Source organism: Ctenopharyngodon idella, chromosome 9 (assembly GCF_019924925.1).
Source record: "Ctenopharyngodon idella isolate HZGC_01 chromosome 9, HZGC01, whole genome shotgun sequence".
NCBI classification, from domain to species: Eukaryota; Metazoa; Chordata; class Actinopteri; order Cypriniformes; family Xenocyprididae; genus Ctenopharyngodon; species Ctenopharyngodon idella.
Window position 1 is genome coordinate 32043643 of NC_067228.1, and position 22435 is coordinate 32066077.

General features: G+C 43.4%; 1 protein-coding gene and 18 non-coding genes across 19 annotated transcripts; all 19 read right to left on the reverse strand.

The window, feature by feature from the left end:
* Nucleotides 1-604: 604 nt before the first annotated feature.
* On the reverse strand, nucleotides 605-3481 carry LOC127518839 (uncharacterized). The gene is made up of 3 exons (XM_051906043.1): nucleotides 3339-3481; nucleotides 3003-3260; nucleotides 605-1301 (listed from the first exon to the last, which is right to left on the reverse strand). The coding sequence occupies exons 1-3, from the start codon at nucleotides 3467-3469 to the stop codon at nucleotides 605-607; spliced, it is 1086 nt and encodes a 361-aa protein (XP_051762003.1). The 5' UTR covers nucleotides 3470-3481.
* An 8073-nt stretch (nucleotides 3482-11554) lies between these two features.
* trnav-cac (transfer RNA valine (anticodon CAC)) lies at nucleotides 11555-11627 on the reverse strand. The gene has a single exon. It is a non-coding gene; the product is annotated as a tRNA-Val (tRNA).
* Nucleotides 11628-11750: 123 nt separating this feature from the next.
* trnav-aac (transfer RNA valine (anticodon AAC)) lies at nucleotides 11751-11823 on the reverse strand. Its single transcript has one exon. It is a non-coding gene; the product is annotated as a tRNA-Val (tRNA).
* Nucleotides 11824-11960: 137 nt separating this feature from the next.
* trnav-aac (transfer RNA valine (anticodon AAC)) lies at nucleotides 11961-12033 on the reverse strand. Its single transcript has one exon. It is a non-coding gene; the product is annotated as a tRNA-Val (tRNA).
* Nucleotides 12034-13062: 1029 nt separating this feature from the next.
* trnam-cau (transfer RNA methionine (anticodon CAU)) lies at nucleotides 13063-13134 on the reverse strand. The gene has a single exon. It is a non-coding gene; the product is annotated as a tRNA-Met (tRNA).
* A 174-nt stretch (nucleotides 13135-13308) lies between these two features.
* On the reverse strand, nucleotides 13309-13380 carry trnam-cau (transfer RNA methionine (anticodon CAU)). The gene has a single exon. It is a non-coding gene; the product is annotated as a tRNA-Met (tRNA).
* Nucleotides 13381-13386: 6 nt separating this feature from the next.
* trnar-ccu (transfer RNA arginine (anticodon CCU)) lies at nucleotides 13387-13459 on the reverse strand. Its single transcript has one exon. It is a non-coding gene; the product is annotated as a tRNA-Arg (tRNA).
* Nucleotides 13460-13927: 468 nt separating this feature from the next.
* On the reverse strand, nucleotides 13928-14009 carry trnas-gcu (transfer RNA serine (anticodon GCU)). The gene has a single exon. It is a non-coding gene; the product is annotated as a tRNA-Ser (tRNA).
* A 2207-nt stretch (nucleotides 14010-16216) lies between these two features.
* trnav-cac (transfer RNA valine (anticodon CAC)) lies at nucleotides 16217-16289 on the reverse strand. Its single transcript has one exon. It is a non-coding gene; the product is annotated as a tRNA-Val (tRNA).
* Nucleotides 16290-16412: 123 nt separating this feature from the next.
* Nucleotides 16413-16485, reverse strand: trnav-aac (transfer RNA valine (anticodon AAC)). Its single transcript has one exon. It is a non-coding gene; the product is annotated as a tRNA-Val (tRNA).
* A 137-nt stretch (nucleotides 16486-16622) lies between these two features.
* trnav-aac (transfer RNA valine (anticodon AAC)) lies at nucleotides 16623-16695 on the reverse strand. The gene has a single exon. It is a non-coding gene; the product is annotated as a tRNA-Val (tRNA).
* Nucleotides 16696-17723: 1028 nt separating this feature from the next.
* On the reverse strand, nucleotides 17724-17795 carry trnam-cau (transfer RNA methionine (anticodon CAU)). The gene has a single exon. It is a non-coding gene; the product is annotated as a tRNA-Met (tRNA).
* Nucleotides 17796-17969: 174 nt separating this feature from the next.
* trnam-cau (transfer RNA methionine (anticodon CAU)) lies at nucleotides 17970-18041 on the reverse strand. Its single transcript has one exon. It is a non-coding gene; the product is annotated as a tRNA-Met (tRNA).
* A 6-nt stretch (nucleotides 18042-18047) lies between these two features.
* trnar-ccu (transfer RNA arginine (anticodon CCU)) lies at nucleotides 18048-18120 on the reverse strand. The gene has a single exon. It is a non-coding gene; the product is annotated as a tRNA-Arg (tRNA).
* A 468-nt stretch (nucleotides 18121-18588) lies between these two features.
* On the reverse strand, nucleotides 18589-18670 carry trnas-gcu (transfer RNA serine (anticodon GCU)). The gene has a single exon. It is a non-coding gene; the product is annotated as a tRNA-Ser (tRNA).
* A 2093-nt stretch (nucleotides 18671-20763) lies between these two features.
* On the reverse strand, nucleotides 20764-20836 carry trnav-cac (transfer RNA valine (anticodon CAC)). Its single transcript has one exon. It is a non-coding gene; the product is annotated as a tRNA-Val (tRNA).
* Nucleotides 20837-20959: 123 nt separating this feature from the next.
* On the reverse strand, nucleotides 20960-21032 carry trnav-aac (transfer RNA valine (anticodon AAC)). The gene has a single exon. It is a non-coding gene; the product is annotated as a tRNA-Val (tRNA).
* Nucleotides 21033-21169: 137 nt separating this feature from the next.
* On the reverse strand, nucleotides 21170-21242 carry trnav-aac (transfer RNA valine (anticodon AAC)). Its single transcript has one exon. It is a non-coding gene; the product is annotated as a tRNA-Val (tRNA).
* Nucleotides 21243-22270: 1028 nt separating this feature from the next.
* Nucleotides 22271-22342, reverse strand: trnam-cau (transfer RNA methionine (anticodon CAU)). Its single transcript has one exon. It is a non-coding gene; the product is annotated as a tRNA-Met (tRNA).
* Between the last annotated feature and the right edge of the window lie 93 nt (nucleotides 22343-22435).

The following is a 22435-nucleotide window of genomic DNA, read 5'->3' on the forward strand; positions in this document are numbered from 1 at the left end:
GGCAGCAAGGTGCCTTGAGCAGCTATGCCAGGTGCACTAGGCTCTCCGAAACACTAAAGCCATCGATCGACGAGGATGGGATTCGAACCCACGCGTGCAGAGCACAATGGATTAGCAGTCCATCGCCTTAACCACTCGGCCAAAAACAGGGCAAAAGGGACTGCCACACGGGGGAAAGAAAGGGAAAAGAGAGGGGAAAAGGGGGGGAAAGGAAAGAAAAAAAATGGAACACTCATGAACACACAAAGGATTTAAGTAAAGGGTTTGATTGATTTTTGACTATACAATTTATAATAAAAACTTTAAAAAAATAAAATACTGATCTGACAAACACACCACACACTCTTGCCAGGACTTGCACCTGGAATCTTCCACCCAAAGGATGGATGTGTTACTATTACACCACAAGAGTTTTTTTTTTTTTTTTTTTTTACAAACGCTGCAAATTAAGCACTGCAAACACAGCAACTAAAAACAAAATGTTCACAGCACAACACACAGCACAGCAAACAATTAAAAACTGAAGTATATACAACTATAAAAAAAAAAACTAAATAAAAACCTAACTATATACATAACTACTATATACACCAATTAAAACAAATCAAAGAGCTCCCTGTACATTCTCCTTCCACTGTGCAACAGAGAGGCCTGAGGCTGGGCAATACCACCGACCCTTCAGCTGAGTGTGGCCAGTTGTCTTGTTTTTTGACAGCCCACAGTGTTTGCAGATATAGTGGTATATATCCTTTGCTAGGCGTTTCCGTGGTGGTTCCCCTCTAGCTGCTCGTTCCTCATCCTCTTGGGCAGCTTTCTGCCTTCTCCAGGTGCGCTGCCTGGGCTGAGTGGAGGGACAAGTTTGTGGTGGCAGGTTACTGGGGAACTGGGGAGGCGGCTGGAACTGGGGAGGTGGCTGTGGAGGCAGCTGGAACTGGGGAGGGGGCATACACTGGGAAGACTGAGGCACTGGTAGACCTGGTGGGTAGCTGGGAAAGGGTGGGTAGGACCCAAAAGGGGAGAATGCAAAGTGTGGTGCTGGTGGGTATATGGGAAATGCCGAGTAAGATCCAGGAGGAGGGGTGGGCAGTGGGCACCTGTTGGAGATGCGTTTGCGAATGAAGGCCTCTCCCTCCTGATTTTCTGGCTCCTCGAATTCCATGGCCTCATGCCCATGCTGTGCAGGAGCAGCTGGAAGTTCACGCACTTCAGGAAGAGGCTCCTTTGCCAAATATAATTGTTTAGGCAGTGCAGTACCCTGCAGCAGCATGTCTCTGTCCACACGTTTCTGTCTTCTTAGTAGCCTGCAAGAGAAACATTGTTCAAGCAATTTATTAAAATTGGTTTTGAATTTACTGCCCTAAATTATTGGAATGTGCTACAGAAATTATTAAAATTTGAGACAAATATTTCAGTATGTGCATTTAAAAAATTCCTAGCGAGTGCTTTTATTACAACACTCAGTTAAACACATTTCGCACTGTGATGCACTTGTGTTGCAAAATGGTAAAAGCACCAAAAGTTAAGCACAACTACAACACAGTTGTCATCCTTTACACAACGACTCAAAATTGTTCACACTTGTTTCTAATGATGTGAAACCAACTGTATGAAATACAAGCCAGTTCAGAGTGCACAGGTGGCACAGGTGCTAAATGATGATACAACAATAGATGGAAACAATAATAATTGATGATCTTTACAACGGAAGTGAATCAAACACTGAACTGACTTCAGCTGAACAATGACACTATTTTCTTTTAGAGATGCTGTACAGCCGAAATGAACTCTCTTTGTATTACTGATCATCATGTACCTGTTATCACTGTAAAGCTGCTTTGAAACAATCTGTATTGTAATAAAGTGCAATAGAAATAAAGGTGACTTGACTTGACTCAGGCTGGACCCAACATGAAGACGTGATGCTGAAGCAGAATGAATCTCTCACTGACTTTGATTTTGCAGTTTTTTCTTCTTCTTCTTTTTTTTTTTGTGTGTGTGTACTGTAACATGCTTTTCATTAGAGTTTTCTTGACCTTTAAGGGCTTTTGCATTTAGACTACTATATATTTTACAGCATGCAAGTGCTGAATATACAGTCATTCAATTACTAGATAACAGTGTTTCTCAACCAGGGGTCTGTGGACCCCTAGTGGTCCTTGACGTAATGCCAGGGGGTCCTTATAAAATGTCTGAATATGAATATATGTATATTTTGACATTTGACATGTTCCCATTAAAGAAGAATATAATATGTACATGTATATGTATAATATAACTGACGATATGACTGAATATTGGACAAGTCAACTAACATGGTATTAAATTATACTTGATTGCATATAGTTATCACAAAGACATTAATGATACCAATGAGCCAATATTATTATTATTATTATTATTATATTATTATTATTCTGGGGTCCTTGAGGACGGTTCTAAATATGACGGGGGGTCCATTACTCAAAAAAGGTTGAGATTCACTGCTATATAAATTCAATATAATACTGTACTTGCAATACAGTACTATACAATATATTCACCTTACATAGTTATTTCTATACTTTATGTAATTGTAAATTTGTTTACTGTGATACAATATGCTTTTTTTTCTGTAACTACATGCTCTGGATGTTGTGTTCTCCATTTTGTTGATGTAGTGTCTAATGAATGATCTTGAGTACAGGTGAAAGTGTTTTGAAGCAATTGTTTGATTTTGCCATAAGAGTCAGAGGTTTTGTGAATTAGTTTGAAGATTTGGATTTATGTTTAATGTTTAGGGAAAATGAGTGATGGTTTCAAGAAATGTGTTTTAGCAATTCAGAAAAACTGTAATGACTTAAAAAAAATGCCTCGTTAAATAAAGGTTAAATAAACTAAACTAAAACTAAAGCCCATTGTCTTTACTTAGTATAATTTTTAAACATTTACAGGAAGGTTTTATAAGTACAATCTTGATATACTATTGTGATTGTATAAAAAGTATTGCACAAAAGAAGACTCACCACGAGGAGACAGTAGTGGTGTTTATCGGGACCAGAACCAGGTTAGTCTGTCCTAGAACTGCTCTGCTGTCCTCCAGCAGCTGTTTTAAGTGGCTGTATACCATCACAATTGATTGTGGAATTGGCAGAGTTTTTCCTCTTGTGTCCTTGGGCCTGTTCCGTGCTTGCTTAAACTCTTTAAAAAGCCGTAAGCAAACACATTCACTGACCCTGTGGACTTCAGGGTCCTGAGCCGCCTGCCCATGAGTCATGAACAGTCTATGGAAAAGAAGGATGATATAATCTGGACTGTATAGTGGGGTTATAAACTAGTGAAGATCCAAACAATCAAATTACCTCTCTGCTGCCTGCTGTCCTGGAGCAGAGCCACTCCGCTTCCTGGATGCTCTCCATGGTCCTGGCAAAGTCTTCTTCTTTACCCTCTGGCTATATTTTGATGGCACCTTGTCCATGGCATGCAGAGCCATGTACAGCTGGACTATGTTTGGCCTCCTCTTGTGATGACAAGGCAGTGATTGTTCGGTTTAGGCCAACCAGGTAGGCTGCCAGGGCATCAACTGCCTCCCAGCCCAAGACACCTCTGGAATCACACTGAGAAAAAAAAGTCAGCCACAGTCCAATAAATATATATGGTGTTATAGTAAATATTTTAACTTACAAATGGTTGACAATAAGTGTTTTCGCACTTCACCAGATACATTTTTTTAAAAAGTAAAAGATAGTACAGGATAGCAACATTACCTGCCCGGATCTGCTAGGACTTGCAGTGTCATCCCCCTCTTCCTCACTGACCTCCTCATCAGGGGATTTGGGTCCAGTGTCACCCACCTGACTGGTCACCTGGGCCTCCACGGCAGCTACTGAAGGGTCAGAGTCACCAGCCCTAAGATCAGCTGCATGGCACACAGTCCTGTCAAAACCACTGTCATCTTCGGGCTCCTCTGAGGGGACTTCAGGCATGTCACTGTGATCACCAGTGTCACCAATCAACTGGTCGCCTCTATTAGACTGGGCCAACAAGTACTCCACTGCAATACGCTCCTCTGCAATAATTTTTTACACATTGTTAATGGGGAGAGGACACACACACACAAACACAGGAGAGAGAGAGGAATACTCCAATGCTCAGCATTTCCCTGAGAGATATTTTACCAGTGGGTTTTCCTGGAGGGGTGAATTCTGGCATCAAAGCACAACCAAGGACCCGTTGGCTCATGTTGTTAAGATGGAGACATTAAGCAGACATCAAATGTCCTGACGGTTGAGGCCCCCACCACAGATACAGCTTCTTTTGCCCGGCTCATGTTCCACCTCGAGGCCCCCTCTAACATATACATTTGTGTGTGCATGGCATTGCATCTCCATCCTAAGAATGAAAATGTACAGATTCAGTCAGCAATTATTTCAAACTGAGGACATACAAATTTAATGACACAGTTATAGAACAGTAACATAGAATAATAAGCTGGTAGTAAATTCCATGAAAACAAGCCAAATCCAGGTAGTACCCAGGGTTCTATATCTATAATGTTGAAACAATAGCAATCTTTACAACTTAAAAATCTACAGAACATTATGCAATTTAACATTCAGAATTTACCAGGAATGAAGGCACACTGGTGGCGGTGAAAACTCTCCAGAGAGGATGACCCTCTGCCACACCTAAGCACATTTAGGACTTTGCCACCCTTCTGGAGTGTCCCCGTCTTTGTATACAAGTCTACATGTGGAGGGTCCTGGATGCACTCGAGGTGTTTTTTGCTGCATCTCCCAAACATGGCGCATGCTGTCAGGGTTAACCAGGCGAAGCCCTGTAGTGTCGGTTAGCTCCCACACTGATTCCAGCAGCCCTGAAATCATGGCCTGGATCTCCTCAGCCCCGCGCGTCCGCCGCCTACAGTGCTTTGCCAGTTCACCTGGGCTGATGCTGGCCATGAGCTGTGCCTCAGTGGGAGCCTGTCCACCATGTCTGTTTTTTCCACTCCCCTCTCTTGGCCGCCTTAAGTTCTTTCACATCCTCCTGATCCCACTCAAAGATACAGGAGGAAAGTTTAGAACAAAAGGTACCATAGAGAGGGTGGTGCTCTGTAGTAAGGCCACAGTTGAATCTTCTCATAAAATGGAAGATATCTAGCCTTACGATACACTTCCATGGCCGAAAAAGTTTTAGCACCGCAGGTGCACCTGTGGATAGGGAAAATAAATAATCAAAAAGCATGCATTTGATTTAATTTCAACATACTTTTCAGTCATTATAATTAATTACAATTACATTACATTGATGGTAATAATAATACTAATTACCACCACTATTAACTTTTGTAAAATATATTGCAATGCACATTTGTGACCCTGGACCACAAAACCAATCATAAGTCACACAGGAATATTTGTAGCAATAGCCAACAATACATTGTATGGGTCAAAATTATTGATTTTTTTTTAATGCCAAAAATCATTAGGATATTAGGTAAAGATCATGTTCCATGAGGATATTTTGTAAATTTCCTAACATAAATATATAAAACATTTATTTTTGTGAGTGGATATGCATTGCTAAGGACTTCATTTAGGCAACTTTAAAGGTGATTTTCTCAATATTTTGATTTTTTTGCACCCTCAGATTCCAGATTTTCAAATAGTTTATATCTGGGCCAAATATTGTCCTATCCTAACAAACCATACATCAAATGGAAAGATTATTTACTCAGAATAAGCTTGCCTTTCAGATGATGTCTACATCTTAATTTAAAAAAACTGACCATTAAGACTTGGTTTTGTGGTCCAGGGTCTTTATCCACATTTGATAAAGTTAGTAATCTGAAAATCCCACCTGACTGACTGCAGCAATCCCGGTCAACATAGATGACCTCCGGCTCTGGCTCGCCAGCATTCTGGTAGCGTCTGACGACGCCCTGGCACAGCTCCTTTAGTCCCGCACCTTCAGCTGTTGTTAAAACACTGTTCAGAACCTGGCCGAGCTCATTGCCAATGTTGGTCATCCATGCAGCCGTGTCCCCAATGCCACCAGCAAGCTTTTTGGTGATCTGAAAAACAAGCATAAGAAAACATAAAGACATTATGAGACTTAATTATACATTTTCTTCTTTTTGTTACGGTCCATTACAGCATATATAACACAAATGCACACTTTTTCATCATTATGATAAATTATATCTATTCCAATTACTTAACATGGATGGCTGAAAATAAAACTCATGCTCAATCCTTCATTTACTGTACCTTCTTAGTAGAATCCATCTTTAGGATTCGGCCATAGGTGGAGGTAATCACCCCCTTCATCTCGTCCACATGGCTGAGGATGTCGTTGGAGTGGACAGTCTCAAACCACTGGGCGAGTGGAAGCGGCCTGAAGGGTGCAGGTGCAGAAAAGGAAGGTGCCGTTGCAGATTGGACCAGGGCAACCTTTCTAAAATGATGCTCACAGTCAGAGAGGTACTGGATGGTCCGTCGTGCCCACTCCTCACTGTGGACTTCCTCTACTGCTGACTGGAGGTAGGAGGAACTGTTGCCACTGGTCCTTGGCCTGAGGAAGGGTCACACATGTCCTGTCTAGGGCTAGCTGAGTGGTCAGCACTGCTGGAAACAGTGTCCTGTGTGCCACATCCAGTTGTAAAAGGATGTCCTGGCTCCATGGGCATACTGGCAACCTGCATACACTGCAGCGTGGATAGTCTCCACCCACCAGGTAGTAGCGGCTATCCATGTCGATCACCTCCCTGACCTTCGGGTAGATCCCTGAATGGTGCATCTTACGGCCACACTGTGGACATTTAAGAGGAATGCCCCACATCCTCATTGGTGCCCACAAGAACATCCTCTGTCGGAAGTACCACCCGGGCTCAGGAGGAGACGGCTTGGGCTGCATCGGTGGATAAAACCAGTTCTCCTGGATCTTCTGCCTCAGCTGTCCTGTGGGCTCATAGAGGCACTTGGCAATCCACACCCAATCTGCTGGCTGGAGGACTCTCTTGAACTGACTAGGAAGAAAGCTTTCCCAATCAGTAACAGCCTGAGGCAGAGGTGGTGTGGGCAGTGAGGGTGCTGGATGTGAGGATGGAGTGGGCTGCAGGGACGGAGTGGGCCGTGGTGGTGGTGGTGGTGAGGGCTGTAGAGCTGGAGAGTGGCGTGGGGATGGAGTGGGGCTGCGGGGATGGAGACACTGATGCTGGCAGTGGAGACGGCAAGTGCTGCGGAGGTGGCGCCAGCTGTGGAGATGGTGTGGGACTTTTTGATGGGCTGACACGTGGAGCCAACAGGGCCCCATAATGGTTGGACTCAATGTGTTGGAGGAGTCCAACAGCACCCTGGACCCTGGCCCCACAGGTGTCACACCTCTCTTCAGCGTGGTGGTCAGAGAGGTGCTCGGAGAACTTCTCTGCCTCCACAACCACACTACACAGAGAACACTTCACCCCCTGTTCTCCCTGTGATGTCCCTGCCTCCTCTGAGCTGCTGCCTGCCACTACATTAGGCCCTGCCTTATCTGTTGACTAGGAGAAAACAAAAATTAGGAACAAAAGAAGGCCATACTCTTCATGTTAAATAATTTCACCAATTATTCTGCAGAACTGTGCACTCTGATAACAGATCAGGGGATGGTCCATAAAATAGTCTATTACATGATACAGGGACTTATCATGCCTTTGATATATTATTTCATATACCTACCTTATGGAACCCACAAGTGCACACTATATGCCTGCCAAACAGGTCCACCTTATTCCCCCTTTGCAGGGGACAGGCATCAATCCGCTCCAGGGCCTCCTTCCATTTTCTGCTTCCAGGCCTTTTGCCTGTACTGAACTGGAAGGTGCCCTGGGCATACCTATAGCAGACGTCATTCCAATAGGCGGAGGATTTGCCTGTTTTGGTCATATCTGAAAAATATTGTGGAACAAATCAATGTAGTTGAGCATTTCTTGGCAGTGTCTTTTGGCTATGTTAATATAGCAACAGTAGAATTGTTAAACTGTTTTTTTTTTTTTTTGCCTTAGGGCAATAGGCCTATCATGCTAAAGTGTGGATGCATATTAGAACCATATGGTGCATTCAAGTCCTCCTATGTAAAAAAAATAAAAAACTAATAACATTTTCTAATGCATATATTGGCACACCCACAGTAAATACAACAGTGTTTTTGAACCATACTATAGTAAATTGTAGTATTCTGTATATATTATAATATACCGTATAAATTGTAGTATTAACTATAGTAAACTGATAAACTGTAATGGTAACACTTTAGGTTAATTAGTTAACATTAGTTAACTACATTAGTTAACATGAACTAATAATGAACTACACTTATACAGGATTTATTAATCTTTGGTAATGTTAATTTCAACATTTACTAATACATTATTAAAATCGTGTTAGCTGTGAACTAACATGAACAAACAACGAACAACTGTATTTTCATTAACTAACATTAACGAAGATTAGTAACCACAGTAACAAATGTATTTCTCATGGTTAGTTCATGTTAGTTAATACATTAACTAATGTTTAACTAATGAACATTATTGTAAAGTGTTACCACTGTAATAAATACTGTAGTTACTACTACTATTTTTACTACAATAAACTGTAGTGTATTGTAGTATAATATACCCTGTTGTAGAAAACTTAGTACAGTATTGGGTGAAGTAATTTGTTTAAATTACTATAGTTGTTATATTACCACAGCAACTGTAAAATTACCACAAAATTACCACAACAAATTAATTCAAATACTTTACTATAGTATGGTTCAAAAACACTATAGTATTTACTATAAATTACTATAGTATTTTTTTCTTTAACACATTGTTGCCCTGAGGCAACAAACCAACATCTGGATCTGGGGTGGGGGGGTCGACACATTTTATGATGGATATATTATCAGGGATCCCCAAGAAAATATTAAAAAATTATTTTCCCCCCAAAAAATAAAATGACGTGCTATAGAGGGTTAACTAGCGTTAGTTAGCACTAACTGTCACACGTCAATGTTAAGTTAACTTGCCTTAAGTGTACCAAACCAAATAATCTTTATTCCAAATCATGAATTAATGTTTAAACAAATAGGTTAACAAGAATTTGTAATTTGATAACGCTTACCTTGAATCTCCCCATAGCAGACTATGTCCCGTGAGTTGCAAACAGCGGGAATGTCACGACAACCAATCAGCCAATCAGCGGCGAGATTGGCCTGCATGTCAACTCGATTGCTGATTGGCTCTTTTTCGGTAGGACTTGATTGGCTCCTTTGCCCCATCAGTTCGGAGTTTTCGGATGTGCGTTAGGACCTGTTCGGATTTACTTTGGAGGTGTTCGCAACTCGTTCGGACTTTCGTTCGGAAGTGTTCTGAACTAGTTCGGAGGTATTCAAATATTGTTAGGAAGTGTTAGGAAGTGTTTAGCCGGCCGATGGCTGGAAGTAACGGCCACCTCGTCGCTTGGCGCGCTGCTTGAAGTTTGGCTGTGGTGTTTTTCTGCAGCTATTTTTAGTGTGACGACATTACAGTTGGTAGCAAGGGGCTTTGAGCAGCTTTGCCAGACGAGATGCGTTCTCTCGAGCACTAACGCCACCAAACGACGAGGATGGGATTCCAACCCACGCGTGCAGAGCACAATGGATTAGCAGTAAATTCTCTGTGGCAGCAGATAATGCCCTTCATATTTTTCTTCCGAATACAAGCACCAAGTACCTTTTTGCATTCTTCAATGGACCAAACTTTTTCTGGATGAATCCCAAATTTCTTTGTCAAATCCAATCTGACTGACTCAGTAACTATTGAGTCCATGTGCTTTCCTAACAACAATGATTTGAACTCACTATCTGTCCATAAAGGGGTAGCTAGTCCACCTTTCTCAGTTGTTGGAATTAGTCTAGCGTTCTTTCTCAACATTTTGTAATGTCTTTCTGGCACAACAATACACTTCAACACTTCCCTGACAGAGCAGAGGTTAACCTAGTTAATACACATCGTAATGTGTTCAACCTTCTCTGGTGAGCAGAGTAGGACCAACTTGCTAACCCACTGTAACAGTTGTAACCTTCCCTGAATTAACAGAGGATGAACCTTCTTCTCTAGCAAAGTAGAGGATGACTATTCTGTTAACACACCACCTTCCCTGATTAAACAGAGGATAAACAACCGTCCCTTATAAAGCAGAGGATCAAACTTCCCTAAATTTACAGAGGATACCAATATTAGCACGTAATGCTAATCTTCCCTGCCTGAACAGAGGATACCAATATTAGCACATAATGTTAATCTTCCCTGCCTGAACAGAGGATAACCTTCATCTCTAAAAGAACATTTTTAGAGGATAACTTAGTTAACCAAACCCTACAGCTGTCTGTTAACTCTTCTCTGACGGTGCAGAGGATAACACGTTTGTACTGGTCTTAAAGGTTCTTTTGGATAGAGAATCACTCACCAACCCTTGGGTGTACAGGAAAATTCAGCCTGGATCTTCTTTTGGATCAGATCTTTGTTGTGCTTGAAGTTTCAATCTGGATTGAGGTGAGAAGCTCTATCCGGGTCACGGCACCAAAACTGTAGGAAACTTTTTCCTCGTCGAAGCAGAGACCAGGAGACGTTGGGATATCTTTCAAGCAGAAGTTACTCTTTATTGAGAAACGCGCTGTGCGTCGCTGTAGTCATCCAAGCATGCAAATGCAGTGCAGGAATCAGCCCGTTACCGGCATTTCCCCAGCCCTGATCTAATCAGCATAACAGTGTCATTCAAATGCATAGGTGCTAATCCAATCAGCCTGACGGTATCGCCCATACCTTCACATTATCATCGAGACAAAGGCAGAGCTGTGTCTTGAGCTTGTCATGCCAAATGGTCAGGAAGTGCATAAAGACACCTGGGCTGCCTGACTTGATTTTCTTAGAAAGTCATCCTTTTTTACCTTAAAATGCTAAATACAATGTACTTCACCATAATATTCCATGTGATGTTATGTCAAGATGTAGGATCAGCAGATCTTAAACAGATTCTTAAATGTGTAATCCCACACTTGCGAGGCGAACGTGATATCAATTGATTCCTTATAAGGAAAAGAGTGCTAAGAGTGACAGTCAATGTAAATTCCACAAACAGGACAGAGCTCCTTCGGCATGGCAGTCTGCCTAGAGCAGTAAGAACTTTGCAGCGTGGACATCCTCTTACTGGAGAGCCAGTTCGGCATGTATATTACAAAAGCCTCATCTGTTTCCGCCCAGGGGACCTTTCGCGTGTAAAGCGAACGTGATAACCGCTACACCACGGAAACCCGAGGACTAACGTGTTCCGATCGTAGCACACGCTTGTTGACAACGACTGAAACGACAGACTGCGCAGTGCTCTTAAAATGGCAAAAAGCTGCTACTTTTAGTAGCAAAACAGCTGTTTGCCGTTACAGGAAACCTCACTGGTCGTTTGTTTTATTTTTGTGCCTTTTCTTTGAAGAGTTTACACCGCAAATTGCGCAGCAGGTGTACTGATCTGCTCACAAGAAATTCCCTCAGGAAATGTTGGCAAAAGCGACTCCCTGTTTCCGCCCAGTTTCGAACTGGGGACCTTTCGCGTGTGAGGCGAACGTGATAACCACTACACTACGGAAACCTGTCAGTTTTGGGCGGAGACAGAAATCATCTGGCGCATGCCTCTTAAAAGGCGTAAAAAGAAGAGGAGCTAAATCCTACTGGTGTCGCAAACAGTTTATATTTTCGGGCAAAAGCTAACCGCTGTTTCTGCTCGGTTTCGAACCGAGGACCTTTCGCGTGTTAGGCGAACGTGATAACCACTACACTACAGAAACCTCACAGCGCCCCTCGGGTGCTTTTTCGAAGACAGGGTCATCCCATGTTCTGCCCTGCAAGCAGAGAGAGAGAGAGTGAGAGACAAAATCGTACTGGTTTTGCAAACCATTTATATTTTCGGTCAAAAGCTGACCGCTGTTTCTGCTCGGTTTCGAACCGAGGACCTTTCGCGTGTTAGGCGAACGTGATGACCACTACACTACAGAAACCTCACAGCGACGTTTGGCAGGAATGATGGCACATGGGCGGTCCGCTCCTGTTTTCCAGATTTGGGCCACAAGCAAAAGCACCAGAGCACACAGAGCACCAGCTTTAATGAAAGCATATGTTTAAGTTCAGTCACTGTTTTACATACTTTAACATTTTCGCGGATGTTCAACAAATCATTCTTTTCGCCGTTACCACAAACAAGCTGCAGCCGCACGAATCTGATGAGCACAGGAGATTTGGTTACCATAGAAACGGTGCGGAGATGATGGTGATGGCCTCAACATCGCGGTAGGCATCTCATAACAGGTTTCTTAGACAGTCCACCTTCATTCCTCTTTTTCTCTTCTCGCTCTGTCTCACATGCAAGTGGAAGCCATCTTTTGATGCAGGATTCTTCTTTATCTGTTGCTGATGTTTCTGACAAGTAAAGTAATGAAACTAGTTAGTGCAGTATAATGTACAATGAATGCATAGATGAATGTCCAATTGAATTATAGACATCATTTTTATTTTACTGTTATGCTATAATAAAACATGAGTAAAAACACTTGTCTACACTACCGTGCTGAACTGACTGCAGGTTGGTAGACAGGTTAGGCATACATTAAATGCTCCTCTGCCACTCATGAGATCTGTTGAGAATGGTTATAGTTTCAGCATAGCGCTGTGGTAGCTTTTCTCCAAGTAGGAGCAGAATGCACTTATAAGTAAAGCAGTCATAGCAGAAGATGGTTTCAATCGGGGTCATGGGCCACTCTGCTTTAAACCTGCTTCAGACAGGACTCGAACCCACAAACTCTGGCTTAGGATGACAGTGCCTTATCCATTAGGCCACTGGGGCTGCTAAACACCAGTGCTCACATGCCCTCATTGCTTCTGCTTCAGTGACAACAATAGGCTTGGAAATTAAACAAGGCAAGCACAGTAATGGTTCATCGATTATAGTCAAATTTATTATGACTTTAGAATAGCGTTGTGGTAGCTTTTCTTTGAGTAAAATCTGGACATGAATATAAATAAAATAGTCATAGCAGAGGATGGTTTCGATCCATCGACCTCTGGGTTATGGGCCCAGCACGCTTCCGCTGCGCCACTCTGCTTGCTGTAAACAAGCTTCCATTCACAGGTGTTTTCGAAATGACTTGCGTTTAGGCATACATTAAATGCTCCGCTGTCACAGATGAGATCTGTTGAAAATGGTTATGGTTTCCGAATAGCGTTTTGGTAGCTTTACCTCAAGTAGGAACAGAGCGTGTTTATAAATAAAACAGTTTTAGCAGAGGATGGTTTCGATCCATCGACCTCTGGGTTATGGGCCCAGCACGCTTCCGCTGCGCCACTCTGCTTTAGACCACCCCAGATGGGACTCGAACCCACAATCCCTGGCTTAGGAGGCCAGTGCCTTATCCATTAGGCCACTGAGGCTTTGTAAAATGCCAGCACCCACATGCCCCCATTACTTCTGCTTCAGTGACAACAATAGGCTTGGTGTTTAAAAAAGGCAAACAGAGTAAAGGTTTATGGATTCAGCACAGTGTTTTGGAAGCTTTTCTTTGAGTAGGAACAGGAAATGAATATAAATAAAACAGTTTTAGTAGAGGATGGTTTCGATCCATTGACCTCTGGGCCCAGCACACTTCCGCTGCGCAACTCTGCTTGTTAGAGAAGAGCTCCCATTCACAGGCGTTTTCAAAATGACTTGCATTTAGGCATACATTAAATGCTCCGCTGTCACAGATGAGATCTGTTGAAAATGGTTATGGTTTCAGAATAGCGCTTTGGTAGCTTTTTTCTGCAGCTATTTTTCGAATGAGGACATTAAAGTTGGCAGCAAGGTGCCTTGAGCAGCTATGCCAGGTGCACTAGGCTCTCCGAAACACTAAAGCCATCGATCGACGAGGATGGGATTCGAACCCACGCGTGCAGAGCACAATGGATTAGCAGTCCATCGCCTTAACCACTCGGCCACCTCGTCGCTTGGCGCGCTGCTTGAAGTTTGGCTGTGGTGTTTTTCTGCAGCTATTTTTAGTGTGACGACATTACAGTTGGTAGCAAGGGGCTTTGAGCAGCTTTGCCAGACGAGATGCGTTCTCTCGAGCACTAACGCCACCAAACGACGAGGATGGGATTCCAACCCACGCGTGCAGAGCACAATGGATTAGCAGTAAATTCTCTGTGGCAGCAGATAATGCCCTTCATATTTTTCTTCCGAATACAAGCACCAAGTACCTTTTTGCATTCTTCAATGGACCAAACTTTTTCTGGATGAATCCCAAATTTCTTTGTCAAATCCAATCTGACTGACTCAGTAACTATTGAGTCCATGTGCTTTCCTAACAACAATGATTTGAACTCACTATCTGTCCATAAAGGGGTAGCTAGTCCACCTTTCTCAGTTGTTGGAATTAGTCTAGCGTTCTTTCTCAACATTTTGTAATGTCTTTCTGGCACAACAATACACTTCAACACTTCCCTGACAGAGCAGAGGTTAACCTAGTTAATACACATCGTAATGTGTTCAACCTTCTCTGGTGAGCAGAGTAGGACCAACTTGCTAACCCACTGTAACAGTTGTAACCTTCCCTGAATTAACAGAGGATGAACCTTCTTCTCTAGCAAAGTAGAGGATGACTATTCTGTTAACACACCACCTTCCCTGATTAAACAGAGGATAAACAACCGTCCCTTATAAAGCAGAGGATCAAACTTCCCTAAATTTACAGAGGATACCAATATTAGCACGTAATGCTAATCTTCCCTGCCTGAACAGAGGATACCAATATTAGCACATAATGTTAATCTTCCCTGCCTGAACAGAGGATAACCTTCATCTCTAAAAGAACATTTTTAGAGGATAACTTAGTTAACCAAACCCTACAGCTGTCTGTTAACTCTTCTCTGACGGTGCAGAGGATAACACGTTTGTACTGGTCTTAAAGGTTCTTTTGGATAGAGAATCACTCACCAACCCTTGGGTGTACAGGAAAATTCAGCCTGGATCTTCTTTTGGATCAGATCTTTGTTGTGCTTGAAGTTTCAATCTGGATTGAGGTGAGAAGCTCTATCCGGGTCACGGCACCAAAACTGTAGGAAACTTTTTCCTCGTCGAAGCAGAGACCAGGAGACGTTGGGATATCTTTCAAGCAGAAGTTACTCTTTATTGAGAAACGCGCTGTGCGTCGCTGTAGTCATCCAAGCATGCAAATGCAGTGCAGGAATCAGCCCGTTACCGGCATTTCCCCAGCCCTGATCTAATCAGCATAACAGTGTCATTCAAATGCATAGGTGCTAATCCAATCAGCCTGACGGTATCGCCCATACCTTCACATTATCATCGAGACAAAGGCAGAGCTGTGTCTTGAGCTTGTCATGCCAAATGGTCAGGAAGTGCATAAAGACACCTGGGCTGCCTGACTTGATTTTCTTAGAAAGTCATCCTTTTTTACCTTAAAATGCTAAATACAATGTACTTCACCATAATATTCCATGTGATGTTATGTCAGGATGTAGGATCAGCAGATCTTAAACAGATTCTTAAATGTGTAATCCCACACTTGCGAGGCGAACGTGATATCAATTGATTCCTTATAAGGAAAAGAGTGCTAAGAGTGACAGTCAATGTAAATTCCACAAACAGGACAGAGCTCCTTCGGCATGGCAGTCTGCCTAGAGCAGTAAGAACTTTGCAGCGTGGACATCCTCTTACTGGAGAGCCAGTTCGGCATGTATATTACAAAAGCCTCATCTGTTTCCGCCCAGGGGACCTTTCGCGTGTAAAGCGAACGTGATAACCGCTACACCACGGAAACCCGAGGACTAACGTGTTCCGATCGTAGCGCACGCTTGTTGACAAGCCTCATCTGTTTCCGCCCAGGGGACCTTTCGCGTGTAAAGCGAACGTGATAACCGCTACACCACGGAACCCGAGGACTAACGTGTTCCGATCGTAGCGCACGCTTGTTGACAACGACTGAAACGACAGACTGCGCAGTGCTCTTAAAATGGCAAAAAGCTGCTACTTTTAGTAGCAAAACAGCTGTTTGCCGTTACAGGAAACCTCACTGGTCGTTTGTTTTATTTTTGTGCCTTTTCTTTGAAGAGTTTACACCGCAAATTGCGCAGCAGGTGTACTGATCTGCTCACAAGAAATTCCCTCAGGAAATGTTGGCAAAAGCGACTCCCTGTTTCCGCCCAGTTTCGAACTGGGGACCTTTCGCGTGTGAGGCGAACGTGATAACCACTACACTACGGAAACCTGTCAGTTTTGGGCGGAGACAGAAATCATCTGGCGCATGCCTCTTAAAAGGCGTAAAAAGAAGAGGAGCTAAATCCTACTGGTGTCGCAAACAGTTTATATTTTCGGGCAAAAGCTAACCGCTGTTTCTGCTCGGTTTCGAACCGAGGACCTTTCGCGTGTTAGGCGAACGTGATAACCACTACACTACAGAAACCTCACAGCGCCCCTCGGGTGCTTTTTCGAAGACAGGGTCATCCCATGTTCTGCCCTGCAAGCAGAGAGAGAGAGAGTGAGAGACAAAATCGTACTGGTTTTGCAAACCATTTATATTTTCGGTCAAAAGCTGACCGCTGTTTCTGCTCGGTTTCGAACCGAGGACCTTTCGCGTGTTAGGCGAACGTGATGACCACTACACTACAGAAACCTCACAGCGACGTTTGGCAGGAATGATGGCACATGGGCGGTCCGCTCCTGTTTTCCAGATTTGGGCCACAAGCAAAAGCACCAGAGCACACAGAGCACCAGCTTTAATGAAAGCATATGTTTAAGTTCAGTCACTGTTTTACATACTTTAACATTTTCGCGGATGTTCAACAAATCATTCTTTTCGCCGTTACCACAAACAAGCTGCAGCCGCACGAATCTGATGAGCACAGGAGATTTGGTTACCATAGAAACGGTGCGGAGATGATGGTGATGGCCTCAACATCGCGGTAGGCATCTCATAACAGGTTTCTTAGACAGTCCACCTTCATTCCTCTTTTTCTCTTCTCGCTCTGTCTCACATGCAAGTGGAAGCCATCTTTTGATGCAGGATTCTTCTTTATCTGTTGCTGATGTTTCTGACAAGTAAAGTAATGAAACTAGTTAGTGCAGTATAATGTACAATGAATGCATAGATGAATGTCCAATTGAATTATAGACATCATTTTTATTTTACTGTTATGCTATAATAAAACATGAGTAAAAACACTTGTCTACACTACCGTGCTGAACTGACTGCAGGTTGGTAGACAGGTTAGGCATACATTAAATGCTCCTCTGCCACTCATGAGATCTGTTGAGAATGGTTATAGTTTCAGCATAGCGCTGTGGTAGCTTTTCTCCAAGTAGGAGCAGAATGCACTTATAAGTAAAGCAGTCATAGCAGAAGATGGTTTCAATCGGGGTCATGGGCCACTCTGCTTTAAACCGCTTCAGACAGGACTCGAACCCACAAACTCTGGCTTAGGATGACAGTGCCTTATCCATTAGGCCACTGGGGCTGCTAAACACCAGTGCTCACATGCCCTCATTGCTTCTGCTTCAGTGACAACAATAGGCTTGGAAATTAAACAAGGCAAGCACAGTAATGGTTCATCGATTATAGTCAAATTTATTATGACTTTAGAATAGCGTTGTGGTAGCTTTTCTTTGAGTAAAATCTGGACATGAATATAAATAAAATAGTCATAGCAGAGGATGGTTTCGATCCATCGACCTCTGGGTTATGGGCCCAGCACGCTTCCGCTGCGCCACTCTGCTTGCTGTAAACAAGCTTCCATTCACAGGTGTTTTCGAAATGACTTGCGTTTAGGCATACATTAAATGCTCCGCTGTCACAGATGAGATCTGTTGAAAATGGTTATGGTTTCCGAATAGCGTTTTGGTAGCTTTACCTCAAGTAGGAACAGAGCGTGTTTATAAATAAAACAGTTTTAGCAGAGGATGGTTTCGATCCATCGACCTCTGGGTTATGGGCCCAGCACGCTTCCGCTGCGCCACTCTGCTTTAGACCACCCCAGATGGGACTCGAACCCACAATCCCTGGCTTAGGAGGCCAGTGCCTTATCCATTAGGCCACTGAGGCTTTGTAAAATGCCAGCACCCACATGCCCCCATTACTTCTGCTTCAGTGACAACAATAGGCTTGGTGTTTAAAAAAGGCAAACAGAGTAAAGGTTTATGGATTCAGCACAGTGTTTTGGAAGCTTTTCTTTGAGTAGGAACAGGAAATGAATATAAATAAAACAGTTTTAGTAGAGGATGGTTTCGATCCATTGACCTCTGGGCCCAGCACACTTCCGCTGCGCAACTCTGCTTGTTAGAGAAGAGCTCCCATTCACAGGCGTTTTCAAAATGACTTGCATTTAGGCATACATTAAATGCTCCGCTGTCACAGATGAGATCTGTTGAAAATGGTTATGGTTTCAGAATAGCGCTTTGGTAGCTTTTTTCTGCAGCTATTTTTCGAATGAGGACATTAAAGTTGGCAGCAAGGTGCCTTGAGCAGCTATGCCAGGTGCACTAGGCTCTCCGAAACACTAAAGCCATCGATCGACGAGGATGGGATTCGAACCCACGCGTGCAGAGCACAATGGATTAGCAGTCCATCGCCTTAACCACTCGGCCACCTCGTCGCTTGGCGCGCTGCTTGAAGTTTGGCTGTGGTGTTTTTCTGCAGCTATTTTTAGTGTGACGACATTACAGTTGGTAGCAAGGGGCTTTGAGCAGCTTTGCCAGACGAGATGCGTTCTCTCGAGCACTAACGCCACCAAACGACGAGGATGGGATTCCAACCCACGCGTGCAGAGCACAATGGATTAGCAGTAAATTCTCTGTGGCAGCAGATAATGCCCTTCATATTTTTCTTCCGAATACAAGCACCAAGTACCTTTTTGCATTCTTCAATGGACCAAACTTTTTCTGGATGAATCCCAAATTTCTTTGTCAAATCCAATCTGACTGACTCAGTAACTATTGAGTCCATGTGCTTTCCTAACAACAATGATTTGAACTCACTATCTGTCCATAAAGGGGTAGCTAGTCCACCTTTCTCAGTTGTTGGAATTAGTCTAGCGTTCTTTCTCAACATTTTGTAATGTCTTTCTGGCACAACAATACACTTCAACACTTCCCTGACAGAGCAGAGGTTAACCTAGTTAATACACATCGTAATGTGTTCAACCTTCTCTGGTGAGCAGAGTAGGACCAACTTGCTAACCCACTGTAACAGTTGTAACCTTCCCTGAATTAACAGAGGATGAACCTTCTTCTCTAGCAAAGTAGAGGATGACTATTCTGTTAACACACCACCTTCCCTGATTAAACAGAGGATAAACAACCGTCCCTTATAAAGCAGAGGATCAAACTTCCCTAAATTTACAGAGGATACCAATATTAGCACGTAATGCTAATCTTCCCTGCCTGAACAGAGGATACCAATATTAGCACATAATGTTAATCTTCCCTGCCTGAACAGAGGATAACCTTCATCTCTAAAAGAACATTTTTAGAGGATAACTTAGTTAACCAAACCCTACAGCTGTCTGTTAACTCTTCTCTGACGGTGCAGAGGATAACACGTTTGTACTGGTCTTAAAGGTTCTTTTGGATAGAGAATCACTCACCAACCCTTGGGTGTACAGGAAAATTCAGCCTGGATCTTCTTTTGGATCAGATCTTTGTTGTGCTTGAAGTTTCAATCTGGATTGAGGTGAGAAGCTCTATCCGGGTCACGGCACCAAAACTGTAGGAAACTTTTTCCTCGTCGAAGCAGAGACCAGGAGACGTTGGGATATCTTTCAAGCAGAAGTTACTCTTTATTGAGAAACGCGCTGTGCGTCGCTGTAGTCATCCAAGCATGCAAATGCAGTGCAGGAATCAGCCCGTTACCGGCATTTCCCCAGCCCTGATCTAATCAGCATAACAGTGTCATTCAAATGCATAGGTGCTAATCCAATCAGCCTGACGGTATCGCCCATACCTTCACATTATCATCGAGACAAAGGCAGAGCTGTGTCTTGAGCTTGTCATGCCAAATGGTCAGGAAGTGCATAAAGACACCTGGGCTGCCTGACTTGATTTTCTTAGAAAGTCATCCTTTTTTACCTTAAAATGCTAAATACAATGTACTTCACCATAATATTCCATGTGATGTTATGTCAGGATGTAGGATCAGCAGATCTTAAACAGATTCTTAAATGTGTAATCCCACACTTGCGAGGCGAACGTGATATCAATTGATTCCTTATAAGGAAAAGAGTGCTAAGAGTGACAGTCAATGTAAATTCCACAAACAGGACAGAGCTCCTTCGGCATGGCAGTCTGCCTAGAGCAGTAAGAACTTTGCAGCGTGGACATCCTCTTACTGGAGAGCCAGTTCGGCATGTATATTACAAAAGCCTCATCTGTTTCCGCCCAGGGGACCTTTCGCGTGTAAAGCGAACGTGATAACCGCTACACCACGGAAACCCGAGGACTAACGTGTTCCGATCGTAGCGCACGCTTGTTGACAACGACTGAAACGACAGACTGCGCAGTGCTCTTAAAATGGCAAAAAGCTGCTACTTTTAGTAGCAAAACAGCTGTTTGCCGTTACAGGAAACCTCACTGGTCGTTTGTTTTATTTTTGTGCCTTTTCTTTGAAGAGTTTACACCGCAAATTGCGCAGCAGGTGTACTGATCTGCTCACAAGAAATTCCCTCAGGAAATGTTGGCAAAAGCGACTCCCTGTTTCCGCCCAGTTTCGAACTGGGGACCTTTCGCGTGTGAGGCGAACGTGATAACCACTACACTACGGAAACCTGTCAGTTTTGGGCGGAGACAGAAATCATCTGGCGCATGCCTCTTAAAAGGCGTAAAAAGAAGAGGAGCTAAATCCTACTGGTGTCGCAAACAGTTTATATTTTCGGGCAAAAGCTAACCGCTGTTTCTGCTCGGTTTCGAACCGAGGACCTTTCGCGTGTTAGGCGAACGTGATAACCACTACACTACAGAAACCTCACAGCGCCCCTCGGGTGCTTTTTCGAAGACAGGGTCATCCCATGTTCTGCCCTGCAAGCAGAGAGAGAGAGAGTGAGAGACAAAATCGTACTGGTTTTGCAAACCATTTATATTTTCGGTCAAAAGCTGACCGCTGTTTCTGCTCGGTTTCGAACCGAGGACCTTTCGCGTGTTAGGCGAACGTGATGACCACTACACTACAGAAACCTCACAGCGACGTTTGGCAGGAATGATGGCACATGGGCGGTCCGCTCCTGTTTTCCAGATTTGGGCCACAAGCAAAAGCACCAGAGCACACAGAGCACCAGCTTTAATGAAAGCATATGTTTAAGTTCAGTCACTGTTTTACATACTTTAACATTTTCGCGGATGTTCAACAAATCATTCTTTTCGCCGTTACCACAAACAAGCTGCAGCCGCACGAATCTGATGAGCACAGGAGATTTGGTTACCATAGAAACGGTGCGGAGATGATGGTGATGGCCTCAACATCGCGGTAGGCATCTCATAACAGGTTTCTTAGACAGTCCACCTTCATTCCTCTTTTTCTCTTCTCGCTCTGTCTCACATGCAAGTGGAAGCCATCTTTTGATGCAGGATTCTTCTTTATCTGTTGCTGATGTTTCTGACAAGTAAAGTAATGAAACTAGTTAGTGCAGTATAATGTACAATGAATGCATAGATGAATGTCCAATTGAATTATAGACATCATTTTTATTTTACTGTTATGCTATAATAAAACATGAGTAAAAACACTTGTCTACACTACCGTGCTGAACTGACTGCAGGTTGGTAGACAGGTTAGGCATACATTAAATGCTCCTCTGCCACTCATGAGATCTGTTGAGAATGGTTATAGTTTCAGCATAGCGCTGTGGTAGCTTTTCTCCAAGTAGGAGCAGAATGCACTTATAAGTAAAGCAGTCATAGCAGAAGATGGTTTCAATCGGGGTCATGGGCCACTCTGCTTTAAACCGCTTCAGACAGGACTCGAACCCACAAACTCTGGCTTAGGATGACAGTGCCTTATCCATTAGGCCACTGGGGCTGCTAAACACCAGTGCTCACATGCCCTCATTGCTTCTGCTTCAGTGACAACAATAGGCTTGGAAATTAAACAAGGCAAGCACAGTAATGGTTCATCGATTATAGTCAAATTTATTATGACTTTAGAATAGCGTTGTGGTAGCTTTTCTTTGAGTAAAATCTGGACATGAATATAAATAAAATAGTCATAGCAGAGGATGGTTTCGATCCATCGACCTCTGGGTTATGGGCCCAGCACGCTTCCGCTGCGCCACTCTGCTTGCTGTAAACAAGCTTCCATTCACAGGTGTTTTCGAAATGACTTGCGTTTAGGCATACATTAAATGCTCCGCTGTCACAGATGAGATCTGTTG